General features: G+C 41.7%; 1 protein-coding gene across 4 annotated transcripts in view; it reads right to left on the bottom strand.

Moving 5' to 3' along the window:
* Positions 1–16,155, bottom strand: part of LOC135310816 (ubiquilin-1-like) — a 140,893-nt gene that overhangs the window by 100,009 nt on the left and 24,729 nt on the right. For 2 of the 4 annotated variants that reach the window (XM_064439812.1, XM_064439809.1), the window contains exon 11: positions 13,878–15,061. The exons of 1 other annotated variant lie outside the window; for it this stretch is intronic. In XM_064439812.1, the coding sequence (XP_064295882.1) occupies positions 14,906–15,061 (156 nt within the window). In that variant the 3' untranslated portion in view covers positions 13,878–14,905. Of the gene's footprint in view, positions 1–13,877; positions 15,062–16,155 lie in introns of those variants that run through there. One more of the 4 variants, XM_064439810.1, reaches the window with a different exon arrangement.

The raw sequence follows: 16,155 nt of genomic DNA, 5'->3' as shown, positions 1-16,155 counted from the left end.
TCCAGGCTAAACAGCCCTAGATCCCTCAACCTCTCCTCATAAGACTTGCTCTCTAGGCCCTTCACCAGCTTACTTGCCATTCTCTGGACACGTTCCAATACCTCAATGACCTTCTTGTACTGAGGGCTCAAAACTGAACACAGTATTCGCGGTGTGGCCTCACCAGTGCCGAGTACAGGGGCACGATTGCTTCCCTACACCTGCTGGTCACACTAGTCCTGAAACAAGCCCAGATGCTGTTGACCTTGGCCACCCAGGCACACTGCTGGCTCATATTCAGCTGGCTGTCAACCAGCACCCCCAGGTCCTGGGGAGCTTTCCAGCCACTCTTCCCCAAGCCTGTAGCATTGCATGGAGTTGTTGTGACCAAAGTACAGGACCCGGCACTTGGCCTTGTTAAACCTCATACAATCAGGTTAAGGCTATGGAAACACATATAGTACCAGCCTGTATCCCAGAATGGTCTTACAGGTAGCTGTAAGATCTGACACAGCAATGGGCAAAGGGAGCTTCCTCCCCACTACCTGCCCTCTCTGCGTGAGTCACCTTGAAATCCAGTTTGTAGTTCATGGGCCCATTGGCCAGTTCTTCTGGTTTGAGTGGTCCTTTTGGGGACTCCCTTAGGGGCTTTTCCTTCTTGCCCCCACTCACACATTCTTCTCAAGCTGGCATTTTGTTCTGGGTTTTAATTTTTGCAGCCAGTGTTGCCTGTGCCTTGCAGCACTGTGCAAAGCCCAAAGTCTGCCCCAGTAATCCTGCATGGTCATCCTGTTGGGCTGGGGCCAGATGCAGGGGCCTCGCAGTCCCTCTCAAAGGACTGAGCTCTTTGCATGTGACAGGGTTTGTGCAGGTGGCTTCTTAGTGGGCCACCTAGGAGGTGTCTATAGCCTTTCCCATAGGTATGGTCCAACTTGTCCATGCTCCCTCACTCTTTTGTCACCCCCCACCCCACCCCACACATGTCAGGGCTTGTTCTGCAGCCTGGTAAAGTAGGGGTCTCCAAATCTGCCTTTTACTTTTCTTTAATTCCTTTCTATTCACATTTGGCCTTTAATCATCTGCTGGAAGAACAATACGGCAACTTGCATGTCATCCACCAAGTTCCTGGAATGTATAGAGGACTGTTTCCTGATACAAACGTCAGATATGCCAACCAGGAATGAGGTGCTGCTGGATTTGCTATTCACAAACTGAGAAAGCCTGCTTTGTAGTATCTTGGTTAGTGATAGTCTTGGCTGCAGTGACCACAATATTGTGGAGTTCGGGATCCTGCTGAGCATGCTGAAGGTCAGCTCTAAGACAAGGGGTCTGGATTTCAGAAGAGCAAACTTCAGCTCGCTCCATGGAAGACAAAGGAGCTAGTGAGTGCTGGGAGTTCTTCAAGAACTCTCTATTGGAAGCACAAAGCCAATTTATCCCCACAAGGGAAAGGGAAGTAAGCGGAGCAAGAGGCCCCCATGGCTCAACCATGACCTCTTGGGTCTACTCAAATCCAAAAGGGAAGCACACCAGAAATGGAGAAGTGGAGGATTAGCCACTGAGAACTACAAGGGCATTGCCAGAGAGTGCAGAGATGCAGTCAGAAAAGCAAAAGCCCAATTTGAATTGAAACTGGCTGTAGACATAAATAACAAGAAAGGGTTCTTCAGACATATCAACCATAAGCAGAAAAAGAAGGAAAACATAGGGCCACTGTTAAACAGAAAAGGAGAATCAATCACCAATGATGCAGAAAAGGCAGAGGTCCTCAACACCTTCTTCACCTCTATCTTTACCAGCACTGTTGCGTCCCAGGCTTTGGGAACAAAATTGCTGATTGAGCCAAACACTGACCCACCATCAGTGAAGGAAGAGTTAGTATATGAACTACTACAGGAGTTTGATCCCCACAAATCAATGGGCCCTGATGCCATCCACCCGAGGGTGTTGAGAGAGCTGGCTGACATCATCGCAAGGCCACTCTCCATAATCTTTGAGAAGTCATGGAGGACGGGGGATGTCCCAGAGGACTGGAGGAAGGCAAATGTTACCCCTATCTACAAGAAGGGCTCAAGGGAGGCTCCAGGTAACTATAGGCCCATCAGCCTTACTTCAGTACCTGGGAGAGTTATGGAACGAATCCTCCCGGGGGCCATCACAAGTCAATTGAAGCACGTGATTGGGAAAAGCCAACATGGCTTCACTAAAGGCAGATCATGCTTGACAAACCTGGTGGCCTTCTATGACAAAGTGACTTGCCTGGATGACATGGGGCGGGCAGTGGACATTGTCTACCTGGACTTCTCCAAGGTCTTTGATATGGTCCCCCACGGTCTCCTCCTGGAGAAATTGATGTGTTATGGCCTAGACAAGTGGTCTGTGCAGTGGGTGGGGAATTGGCTGACAGGCCACACCCAAAGGGTGGTTGTAAATAGCTCTTTCTCAAACTGGCAACCTGTCACAAGTGGAGTCCCCCAGGGATCAATATTGGGCTCAATGTTATTCAACATCTTTATAAGTGATCTGGATAACGGCATCAAGTGTAGCCTGATGAAGTTTGCAGACGACACCAAATTGAGTGGGGAAGTAGACACTCCAGAAGGGAGAGCTGCTCTGCAGGGAGATCTGGATAGGCTTGAAGAGTGGGCCAGCAAGAACCTTATGAAGTTCAACAAGGACAAGTGTGAGGTCACGCACCTGGGATAACATAATCCGGGACTGCAGCACAGACTGGGATCCACCTGGCTGGAGAGCAGCTCTGTCAAAAGGGACCTGGGGGTCCTGGTGGACAGGAAGCTCAACATGAGCGAACAGTGTGCTGCTGCAGCCAAGAAGGCCTACAGGATGCTGGGTTGCATCAAAAAGGGCATTGCCAGCAGAGATAAAGAAGTCACCATCCCACTCTACTCAGCGCTTGTCAGGCCACACCTGGAGTACTGTGTCCCGTTCTGGTCCCCGCTATACAAAAAGGATGTGGACAGGCTGGAAGGGGTCCAGAGAAGGGCCACCAAGATGATCAAAGGACTGGGAAGCCTGCTATATGAGGATAGGCTGGGAGAACTGGGTTTGTTCAGCCTTGAGAAAAGGAGGCTCAGAGGGGAGCTCATCACCATGTACCAGTACTTAAGGGGTAGCTACAAAGAAGATGGAGACCCCCTTTTTACACGGAGCCACATGGAGAGGACGAAGGGGAATGGACACAAGTTGCTCTTGGGGAGATTCCAATTGGACACCAGAGGGAAAATTTTCACAGTGAGGGGAGTCAACCATTGGAATACTCTCCCCAGAGAAGTGGTTGACTTGGCCATGTTGGACACCTTCAAGGGTCGCCTGGACAGAGTGCTGGGCCATCTTGTCTAGACTGTTCTCTTCCTAGAAAGGTTGGACTAGATGATCCCTGATGTCCCTTCCAACCTGTGATTCTGTATTCATCCCAGTAGCTCTTATTAAAGAATGTTTAATCCATTTTATATGTATGCTTTTACCTATATATATATAATTTCTATAGCTTTATAAATGTATATACATATAAATATACACACACATATAAGTGTATATATAAAATAGTGCATCAATGTAAAAATAAATAAAATAGATATTTCTACATATTTGTATATTCCTTTATATATATTTCTATATATGTATATACTGTATTTAAATCTATATAGTTTATATCTTAGCACTTCTTGGTCCAAAGGAAACAGGCAATCACAGAGCTGCCTCAGAACATGTGGGTAGGATGGAGTCAAGAAATGGCCATCAACAAATTACAGAGCAGTATGACATTTAACAAAATGGCAGCTCCCTGCCAAAAAATAGCCCAAGCCCTGTCATAAAATCGTGGCCAAAACAAAATGTCACCCTACTGTGTATGTAGGGGAAGGACCTTCCTGGTCTGATGTACTTTTGGGTAAACCATAAGCGGGGAATGTTGCTCACACCAGCCAATCACAACAGAGGATGTGATGGGAAGAGGGTATTTCTGGGGCAAATGGCCCCTGAGGCTTCTGGGAGAAGGTGGGACTTCCACCAGAAGCTGGGAGCATGGCATCTGTCTTGGGTTAACCTTGGCTGGCTGCCAGGTGCCCAAGCTACTCTATTGCTCCCCCTCCTCAGTGGGACGGGGGGAGAGAAAATACAAAGAAAAGCTTGTGGGTCAAGATAAAGGCAGTTTAATAAGGAAAAGCAAAGGTCGCATGTAATAGCAAAGGAAAACAAACAAACAAAAAGATTTATCTTCTACTTCCCATCAGCAGGTGAAGTCTAGCCACTTCCTGGGAAGTAGGGCCTCAGTACGTGTAGCAGTTGCTTCGGAAGACAAATGCCTTAATAACGAATGCCTCCCCTCCCCCCCCCCCCCCCAGCTTTTATTTCTAAGCATGATGTCATATGGCATGGAATATCCTTTTGGTCTGTTTGGGTCAGCTGTTCTGGCTGTGTCACCTCCCAACCTCTTGCCCACCCCTAGGCCAGTAGGGCCTTTGGGTGGGTGAGGGTTGTACAGACAGCGTTGATGCTGTGGGAGCACTGCTCAGCAGTAGCCAAAACACTGGCGTGTTATCAACACCCTTCTAGCTACAAATACAAAGCACAGCACTATGAGGGCTGCTATGGGGAAAGTTAACTCCATCCCAGCCAGACCCAATACAGTATCAGTGTTACCTATAATACTGCCATGCAGATTATCTCCCATACTGGCACACTGAACTTCTAGGGGATCACTGTGATATTGGCTCCATCCACCTGATTTTTACACTGGCCACAAGCTCTTGAATAGAGTCACAGGTCACATGCTCCTGACATCTGCATAACGTCAAACCACAATGTTTTTGAGTACTTCTAATTTAATTTCTGGTTTGAAAACAGTGAGAAGGAGAGACGATGCAGGGTTCTTTCTGGAGATCAATAAGAAATGTCCAACAACAACCAGCTTAATAAAATAGTTGTTTTAATAAGACAGAATAAGAAGAGGAATATAGGTAGTGAATATATCTTACATCCCTTCAGATTCTGGGAATCCTGTGTTCGTGATGCATCGGACAGAAAACAGATTAATTTTCCCACAGCACGTTGCACAGATTCTGTCTGTGGAAAGGTTTCCCCTTTTTGGTCCTTCGAGCTATTACAGGATTTTCTTACAAGAAAATACACTGTACTCATAATTTCTACTGTCAAACAGGAAGGATATTCCCATGAAAACTTGTTGCTGCACTTTTAGATAAAGGCAAGGCCACACAGGTGGTGCGATTGCCTGTACCAAGTGGGAGCTACCAGCAGGCTCCTCTGTTAAAATGAGCTGGCTGAGTTTATCCCGTGGCAAAGGGATATGCGCAAAACAACACAGGCCTGAAGTCCACTCTCTACTTGCACCACAGTGCAGCACAGCACAGGCCTGGGCCTTCTCAGGTTAACTGTATTGCGGATCATGAACGTCTCAATGTACAATGGTCTTCCCATTAGGATCACTACACGAGATTGTATCCAAGGAAGGAAAGAGAACATCTCATCTCTCAGAGAGAGGAGATTATGAAGCGATATTTATATAACAGACTCTTTGTGCTCTCTTGCAGAACCACAGTTGGATCACATTTGGCAGCAAAGATACGGTTGCATTATATTCCAGATGTGGGGTGCTAATCACCACTTTTTTGACAGGTATTTTTTCTTACTGCTTCTGGCAAGCTATAGTTCACAAATAGCTAGTATTTACACATGGCATAACAATTATAATTTAACAGTTTGGTCTGTGTCCTCACTATATTGGGTTTGGATGGCTATCACCAATGCTGTGTAGTCTAAATTGACTGAAAGAACAACCATTACACACTAACTGTTGCTGTTGCTTATTAAGCTTACTTTGTAGTTATGGTTAGAGCATCATTACATACAGAGAATCATAGAATGCTTTGGGTTGAAAGGGACTTTTAAAGATCATCTAGTCCAACTTCCCTGCCATGGGCAGGGACATCTTTCACTAGATCAGGTTGCTCAAAGCCCCATCCAACCTGACCTTGAACACTTCCAATGATAAGGCATGCACAGCTTCTCTGGGCAACCTTTTTCCAGTGTCTCACCACCCCCACAGTAAAGAATTTCTTCCTTATGTCCAATCTAAACTTACCCTCTTTCAGTTTAAAACCATTGCCCCTCGTCCTCTCACTACAGGCCTTGTTAAAGTCTCTCTCTGTCATTCTTATAAGCCCCCTTAATATATAGAAAGGCCACAATAAGGTCTCCCTGGAGCCTTCTCTTCTCCAGGCTGAACAACCCCAACTCTCTCAGCCTTTCTTCATAGGAGAGGTGCTCCAGCCCTCAGATAATTTTTGTGGCCCTCCTCTGGACCTGCTCCAACAGATCCATGTCTTTTTTGTACTGGGGGCGCCAGAACTAGCTGCAATACTGCAGGTGAGGTCTCCCAAGAGGGACAGAATCACCTCCCTAGACCTGCTGGCCACACTTCTTTTTATGCAGCCCAGGATTCATAGTGTGGTGCAAGAGGCCTGTAATTTTTAAAGTACTGATAAATTCCAAGATCTTGATTAGTTAATCTGCTGATGACACAAAACTGGGAGGAGTGGCTGATATGCCAGAGGGTGGTGCTGCCATCCAGAGGGAACTCAATAGACTGGAAAAATGAGCTGGTGGACACCATGCTGAACATGAGCCAGCAACGTGCCCGTGTAGCAAAGGCAGCTAATGGTATCCTGGGCTGCATTAGGAGTGTTGCCAGCAGGGCAAGGGAGGTGATCCTTCCCCTCTACTCAGCACTGGTGAGGCCACACCTGGAGTCCTGTGTCCAGTTCTGGGCTACCCAGTACAAGAGAGACTGGACATACTGGAGGGAGTCCAGTGCAGGGCCACAAAGATGATGAAAGGACTGGAGCATCTCTCCTATGAGGAAAGGCTGAGACACCTGGGACTGTTTAGCCTAGAAAAGAAAAGGCTCAGGGGAGATCTCATCAGTGTATCTAAATACCTGAAGGGAGGGTGCAAAGAAGATGGAGCCAGGCTCTTGTCAGTGGTGCCCAGTGACAGGACCAGAGGCAATGGGCACAAATTGAAACAGAGGAGGTTCTGTCTGATCATAAGGAAAGACTTTTTTACTGTGAAGGTGACCAAGTACTGGAACAGGTTGCCCAGGGAGGTTGTGGAGTCTCCTTCCTTGGGGATGTTCAAAAGCTGTCTGGACATGGTCCTGGGCAACTGGCTCTAGGTGGCCCTGCTTGAGCAGGGATGATGGACTAGATGACCTCCAGAGGTCCCTTCCAACCTCAACCATACTGTGATTCTCAGACATCTATAATCTCATCACTTCTTCAGAACAGTAGTTTCTAACATTAAGAAAATATAAGGGCATCACTGCAACTGTTACCTCCTTTTCAAATACATTTCATAAACATTTTTGAACCAACTTGTTTTGTTGGTTCAAACAAAACAAACAGGACAGGATTCCCTGACTTTGTGCATTGCATCATATATTGAAGTGGTAAGAGAACATCTATCTTTAATGAGTTCTGGCTAAAGACAAAAAAATCTTAAGTATTTTCACCATTGCATTACAAATCAGACATGTATGTAGTAGTATCATATTCTTAAGCTAGTAAAGCCATTATGTTTTCACTAATCTAAGGTATCATAATAATTGCTAAGGGTAAGCTAACCCCTGAATAAGAGTGTAGGGAAAAATGCTGCAAATAATAGTCTATAAAGATTATTTCAAGGATCCAGTTCAGTAATAAACCTAACATTAGCTACTTCCAGACAGCATAACCACAGAATATACTGATAATGACTACAAAATAATGTCTTCTAAAATGATTAGGCATTCGGTAATCATGACTGAATCTCTTTAGAAATGTTGATTTTTTAAAAACTTTAATCAGCTGACCAACTCATCATTCAACCTTGAATTTTATTTCTTACATATTTCCTCAGCTCAGATAGTCCTACTTCAACTGTTCAGACACAAGCAAAGATAATTCAAATGAAGCTTTTTGAAATGTGAAAGTAATAGCAAAATATGTAGCTTTAAACCCAAGTATTTTATTTTTTACTTTGCTTTAATTTAGTATGTTATCCTAAACACCTGATTTAGCCCCAGTCAGCAACCATATACCACACAGCCACTTGCTCACCCTCCCCTCCACCCTGGTGGGATGGGGGAGAGAATTGGAAGGACCAAAGTAAGAAAACTTGTGGGTTAAGTTAAGAACAGTTTAATAATTAAAACAAACTACTAATACTACTAGCACCAATAAAAATTGTAATGAAAAGGAAAACAAAGAGAGAGAGAGAGAGAGAGAGAAACAAATCCCAGGAAAAACAAGTGCTCACCACCCGCCAACCAACACCCAGCCTGTCCCCAAGCAAAGATCGCTGCCCCCTGGCCAACTCCCCCCAGTTAATATACTGGGCATGATGTCATATGGTATGGAATATCCCTGTGGCCTGTTTGGGTCAGCTGTCCTGGCTGTGCCCCCTCCCCTCCCGGCTTCTTGTGCACCCGGCAGAGCATGGGAAGCTGGAAAAGTCCTTGACTAGTACAAGCGCTACCCAGTGACAACCAAAACATCGGTGTGTTATCAACATTATTCTCATCTTAAAGCCAAAACACAGCACTATACCAGCCACTAGGAAGAAAATTAACTATCCCAGCCAAAACCAGGACAACACCTAACAAGCCTTCTCTCTAAAGAGGAATCAGGAGCAAGTTCCAAAGAGCTCTAAAGAGGAATCAGGAGCAAGTTCCAAAGAGCTCTCTCTAGCATGCTCAAAATGCTGAATTTGTGTTATCCATCCGTGGCCACACCTCTTTAGATTATCTCCAATATTAGCTTTCCTCTTGATGTTTCAGTAAGGTGAGAGACAGAAGAATAGATTTTGTGAGTTTCGTGTGGCAGGAATATGCTGAACCACTGGGATTCAGCCCTTGGGGGAATTTGATTCCTATTCAGAAGCATCTAGGATCTGAAATTCAGATAGAGAAGGGGGAAGACTGACTGACAATATACCTACTGAACCCATGGAAATTGGCACTTGACACAGGTAGCTAGAGCTAGGACTCATCCATATTTCTCTGGTCACAACTACATTTCTGTGATGCTTCTTTTCACCTGTTTGACCTTTACTGCAAATAGAAAGAGGAAAAGTATTACAGCCAGATACTGATCTTTCCTTTTAGCCTGCTACAAGCATGCTGTGTCACTTCTTGGATTCTGGGATCCATTTTTGTGGGGTAGACGGAAGGGGAAGCAAACCACCTATCCTACATGCCATCAGCCACTTATCTGATCACATCATAGTGTGCAGGGCTACCCTACTTACATAATAATCTTAAAAGTTATTCTACCAAAACTTTATGTCTAGCCGCCAGGTGCTCACCAAACTGTTCTATCACTCCCCCTCCTCAACAGGACAGGAGGAGAAAAATAACATGAAAAAAAAAATAGCTCATGGCTCAAGATAAAGACAGGGAGATCACTCACCAATTGCTGTCAGTCAAAATAGACTTGACTTGGGGAAAATTAATTCAAATTTTTGCCAATTAGAGTAGGACAGTGAGAAACAAAACCAAAACTAAAAACATCTCCCCCCCCTTTTTCCCAGGCTCATTCATTCCCAACTCTTCTACCTCCTCCTCCCATAGCAGTGCAGGGGGATGGGGAATGGGGGTTGCTGTCAGTTCATAACACTTCATCTTTGCCACTCCTTTCTCACACTTTTTCCCCCATACCATCACAGGTCCTCACAGAAAACCTGCTCCAGCGTGGGCTCTCCATGGGGTCACAGCTTCCTTCAGGGCATATCCACCTGCTCTAGCACAGGCTATCCACAGGCTGCAGTGTGGATATCTGCTCCAACATGGTCCTCTACAGGCTGCAGGGGAACAACCTGCTTCACCACAGGCTGCAGGGGAATCTCTGCTCTAGCACCTGGAGCACCTCCTCCCCCTCCTTCTTCTCTGACCTTGGTGTCTCATGGCAATTCCTTATGCTATATTAGAATTTAATTTGAATGAAAAAATGGTGGCTAATATAGAAGCTTTCTAAGAGAGAGATTTTAGCAGAAGACAGGCTAGCTTGACTTCACTTTCAAATCACATCCTTACCTGCATTATGAATTTTATTTCAGAAGTCTGTCAAAAAAACCCTTTTTTTCCTGCTGTCAGTCTAGAAAAATGTCTTAATGAAATAATGCTTATTTTCTTAAATTAATCAAAACAACGTATTTTTCCACAATATTTAGTGGATTACAATATTAAGAGGTGGTTTATTACCCTTAATATTTCTATCATGACTGTAAAGGACACATAAGATGAAATTTTTAAAAACTATCACCGTTGTTTAAACACTTCTCCCTATGAGGTTAAAATTGCCATTAGTATGGGTCAAAGGGAAGCCAGCCTGCTTTTGAAAATCCCATCAAGGGTCACACAGGTATTTAAATTCTTAGTTTTAATTTTCATTCTGTCAAACATGGAGAGGGGCACAGTGAAATATTTTACAGCTTTGTAAAAAGCACTGTATTTCTTTTTCTACAAGTATAAAAGGCAGGAACTTGCATGATGAAGTTTTGTTCCCAACACTACTGCTGGCTCACTGACAAATCTTCTAATTTGTGTAATTCTCATGACCACTGAAGATAGAAAAAGTCTAAGATTTCTCTTTCTTTGTATATTATGTTTCTTCGGAGATGTTGGCAGGAATCTCATTGAGCTTAAGACCTGAAGGCAATAATTCTATTCCAGTTTTCACAGGGCACATACACTTAGATATCTGTGGTACAGAAAATAGGTGTGCTTTGCTAGGTTAGGGGGTTTCTTCAGGTTAGCTCTCTGTACTGGTTTTGGCTGGGATAGAGTTAATTGTCTTCATAGTAGCTTGTATGGGGCTGTGTTTTGGATTTGTGCTGAAAACAGCGTTGATAATACAGAGATGTTTTAGCTATAGCTGAGCAGTGCTTACACAGTCAAGGCCTTTTCTGCTTCTCACACCAGCCCACCAGCCAGTAGGCTGGGGGTGCACAAGACATTGGGAGGGGACACAGCTGGGACAGCTGACCCCAACTGACCAAAGGGATATTCCATACCATATGACATCATGCCCAGCAATAAAACCTGGGGGAAGAGGGGGACATTTGGAGAGATGGCATTTGTCTTCCCAAGTTACCATTATGCGTAATGGAGCCCTGCTTTCCTGGAGATGGCTGAACACCTACCTGCCCATGGAAAGGAGTGAATTAATTCCTTATTTTGCTTTGCTTGCACATATTAAACTGTCTTTATCTCAGCCCAGGAGTTTCCTCACTTTTGCCCTTCTGATTCTCTCCCCCATTCTGCTGGGGTGGGGGGAGTGAGCGAGCAGCTGCGTGGTGCTCAGTTGCCAGCTGGGGTTAAACCATGACATTCTCCCTATGAGCATCTTTACATAATATTTGAGCAATAAAATTTACTACACTTACAGGCCTGTGCTCTAGGCAGTTGTGTGGACAGTGATTAGTCATCTCTTTTAGGTGGAAGGTGATCCTGGCAGGTTGTCTTTTGTAGGTGATTTGCTGCTGCCAGTCTGTTTTGTTTCAGATGAATGTTATTGTTTGAGAGTGAAAACAGATGGTCAGCAGTGGAAGCAGAAGTCCTCAGAAAGTGAAATTGAGAACTGATTCTATACTTTGCGGTTGCACTAGTCTCAGAATTAAGGTTTAAATATGACTTCAAAGATCATGATCGTTTTTGTGATCAGAAAATTCTGAATATAGTTGGTTACGCAACTCAGAATTTAAGGTTAAAATTGTCTTTTCAATTGCCAAAATCTGGTGAGTTATTTTTTAAAGTCCTTGTTACACAAGAGGTGCCTCTTTAGCTTAACTCCACAAAAACTCTGTAGCTAGTTTCTGTAAGATTCTACAAGTCAGACCTGAATTGAATCATCCCCATATACAGTTGCACATGGATTATTATTTGTGATGTTGCAATGCAAATTTAGTCACTGTGAGAATTAAAGGAATGGCACCCTCTTGTGGTACCTTTGCTTTTAATGAAGTCTTCATATTTTCCCAGTATACTGTTTTACAAGCAAAGAGCTTTTCTAATACACCCACTATTAAATGCAAATTTGTACTTACTTTTTTCAGATACAATAAAACTAAATAATTCAGGAAGCTACACAGTAATAGGAAAGCAGCTGTGTGACATATTACCAAGCAGTAATGTTAAATTTCAAACCCTTATAAACAAAAAGAAATTTGACATTTTCAAAAGCGTGTACCTAAAAGGCTAGAGAGACAGTGGCGCGCACGCGAGAGAGTGTGTGCAAAGATTCTATTATGCCATTAAACCAGTGTGATGTACCTTTATTATTAAAAATACAATAAATTTTTACCCCTACTACAAACCTTCTTCCACTTACTGCCACTTTTAACAATTAAGGTCGTCTCCAACAAAACCAAAATTCCTCCTACACTAAAGATGTCTCAGTGTTTTACCGCTACTCAGTTACTAATTGTTATTACTAGTTGACAATAGTTACATAGTTAAATGAACTATTAATTGTACCTCAAGTAGTAAACAGCTCAACAGTTTATTGTACAGTTTAGGTTAAATTCTACTTTTTCTTAAATTCTAACAGAATTTGACTTCAAATATCACATCTCTGTTTTACTTACGTAGGTGAACTGGATCTTGTCTCAAAAGAACATTCATGGAGGTCAGATTCAGTGCTTTAGTATCTTAGTAAAGCTTGGCAAAAAATCACTCCCTTCCCTACTTCAGCTTTGCCCTTTCCATTTGACAGTGGTCTTTTTGCAAATTACGGATTGTATTCTTAGAAGGATATACCTTCTGAATGACTGGAGATCTCACTTTTTTAAAGCAAAGTTCCTATAAGGCATAATATAAGGTCAAGTCAAATTAGTTATTTTGAAGAGCCTAAGAGTAATTGTGAAAAAGTAGTGATAATTCTACAGAAACTACTTGCTATCACTTCCTGATCACAGCCTCATACTCAGTGTAATGAAAGCTACCTACCCAAACAGAAGGCACTATGAAGGTCTAGTCCCTTGCAGGTTTACTATCATTGGCTAAGAAACAAAAGTAATAATAATTTCCTACCCAAACTTTAAGTATTTTAAAAGGCTTTGATCATATAAAACTCAAATCACCAAAAGACTATATTTTAAGTTATTTGTTTGTTTAGTACTCTACGTTGCTGTATCTATGAGACTTTGATCCAGAGGTAGAGAGGCCTGCCAACCAAGATATTTTCTTGAACTTTACCCAGTACTGTGCATCAGCAGTATTTGATCTATTTACTTACTGCTGAAGTAAGAGACGATTACTAGACAGCAAAAACTTCTGAGAGAGGAGTACAACACAGTTACTCCCTGTAAAAACTGCATGCTTGGCTTTGCCAAGAGTTTTATTAATTTCATTGTATGTAAAAGAAAGTGTGCTCAACATCCTCCTTTATATCCCATTATAAATTTGTTTCATTTAACTTATTAACAATTTTGAGTCAAGGCCAGTAAGTTTAAGCCATTTGCAAGCAATGGTTTTTAAAGCAAACTGGCTTTATAGTTGTAACAAAAGAAAAGATTGTTCAGATGAAATGTTTAATGCAATACAGGAATTAAATCAGAATGTTTACAATTACACTGACACCAAAGACCAATAAAAAGCAAACGCTATTCAGTAACACACAGCAGAATGATTTATTTCACTACTTTTACCTTATCTAAATAGTCTTCAGTATCATATAACCCTTCCTCTCTATCCTCCGCTTTATACTCCAGGTATTGCTTGTTAATCTTAGCCCAAAGTCTATAAATAGTCCCAGAGCTAACAATGAAAGGTCAGTCATCTTGAATGCTGGATAATCACCAATTGCAAACACACTGAAACAAGATGCTTAAATACTTTTTAATTCATTTATTACCTGTGCACAAGAGGTAACTACCAATAAAAACTCAAGAGATACACAGTATTTTTTTACATTGTGGTTAAAAGTAATTAGAATATCACATGACAATTACTGAAAGTAATATTTCCAATTACAAATCATAAAGCACGTTAGAATCTCAATGGAACAAGCCAAAATGCCTTAGAAACAGTTTCAGAGCACAAGGCAGTGGGCCTTTAATTTGCACAAAGGTTATTTACAGTTAATCTGTAACAATGTTGCAATGAGACAATGTTACAGTGCAAGTTTCTTTATGGTTAGATGTGAAGGTATAACTAGAACAGCAATTCTAGTATATTTTAAATGAACTTGCCTAAGCATTTTTTCTGAGATGTTTACCAAAGATGCTGAAAGATTCTACACTAAAAACCATGTCTTACTACTAATTTTTTTTTCCCCTGGCCTTTTTGTTTACTTACAATTTCATTCTATTGCAATGTGTAAATTTATAGAAATGAGCTGTCTCCACTGTATATGTTGTGTTTATACTTCATACAGATAAAAGCAAAAATGGTAGATTACTCAAGCAGTATAAATCTTACAGCATTTTTCTAGCAAAAAAATACATGCCAAAAATCACCATAAGCAGCACTGGTACCCACAAATTATAGCCTTCAAATTTTTCCTTTTTAATTTGTATCCTACATAAATTACTACTGAAAGCTAATGGTTTAGTAGTAAATAAATTGGACAGTTGTAAGTCAGACAAAGCCTGCTCAACCAACTGTGAAAGCTGATATTGTTTAAAAAAATTAAGAAATAATGAAGAACAAAAGTGATGCATGCAACAACTGAGTGAAAATGCATCAATTCCCCATTTGAAGAAAAATACTGCACTTGACCTTAAAATGCATGACTGATTTTAGTTATAACAAGACAATCCCAAGAGTCAGAATGAAATAAAGCAACTATTTTAAAGATTTAAGAGCTGTTATCAAAAATAAATTACATTTTTTAAAGTTAAAGAAACGCTGCTATGAAGGCTGAGAGGCAAGCAGCCTTTCAATAGCTGCACTGATATCTCCTCCTGTTGCTATTAGAGCTTGTAAGTTTGCTTCATGGTTCAAAAAGCCCATTGCACTCAGCTGCTCCAGTTGTTGCTGAAATCTAATTTCTGGATTTTGTAACTGCTAAGAAGAAAAATCTCAAGCTATAAAAGCATAATACACATTTGGAAAAGTACAGGATTTAAACATAGTTGGTTCTGAACCACTTCTTGTCTTTACTAATTTCTGAATGCATCTTTTTCAAGTTCCCCAAACTAGACTATGATAAATTTAATTCACAGTTGAATTACTGATCAAACAAGTCAGATTAGCCTCAAATTTTAAGAGTATCTTCACTTACGTGACATTTTTGAACTACAAGAAGAGCTGTTTGATAGAAAAGGAACAGTTAAATCTGATAAATTTGTCCCAAGAACAGTTTCTTGAAGATGTGCATACAGACTCTCATTTAAAAAACAAGCAAACAAAAAAAAAAACCCACCAAAAAACCCAAGTCTAATCTAGTAATGTAGGACAGCAGGATTTTGAGAATTTCACTGTTGGCAACAGTGAATGTGGTAGGCTTTTTTTTTCCTTTGACATAAAAGTTACCTCTTTAATGCTCCAAGTATTTGTTGACTAAATTTACCAAAATTCTAGTTAGAAAAACTTCAGCCTAAGGCAAAGTGACAGCCGTGTTTCATGAGTTAGTCTTGCTCAAATAAACTGCTCATAAACTAATGGCAAAATTCTCAATAATTTCCGTTGTATGATCTTCAACTCAGAGGCATTCTTGAAACAGAACAATTATATGAATAAAATATGCTTTAGGTATATAGGGTCAGAGTAACACTGAGAAGCCACTTTTCTAAATGAGTGAGGCAGTTTACATATCAACACAAGATTTTTGCAGCTACTTCTAATTTTCCTTTTATTCTACTTAAAGTTTCATCCATTGAGAAATTCCTACCTGTATTTAAAAACTGCATATACTTCCAAACCAGTAAAATGCAAATACACTGAAATTTAAACATTCCTCTCCCCCCATCCCCAATTTGCTTCCCCCAAGCAAAACCGAACAGAATACTGAATTAGTAGCATAAGATCTGGCAGGATAAAGATACCTACGGGAACATGGTTTCCTACATCTACGTCTACCACCACTTTCTCACCTTTACATAAAATAACATTTTTCTGTCAGATCAGCAAGCTGAACTGCCTTATTCTGTGGCAACAGA

The sequence above is a fragment of the Phalacrocorax carbo genome, assembly GCF_963921805.1.
Source record: "Phalacrocorax carbo chromosome W unlocalized genomic scaffold, bPhaCar2.1 SUPER_W_unloc_1, whole genome shotgun sequence".
NCBI classification, from domain to species: Eukaryota; Metazoa; Chordata; class Aves; order Suliformes; family Phalacrocoracidae; genus Phalacrocorax; species Phalacrocorax carbo.
The sequence above is the reverse complement of the archived record's forward strand: the minus strand, read 5'-3'. Positions and strand labels throughout refer to the sequence as shown.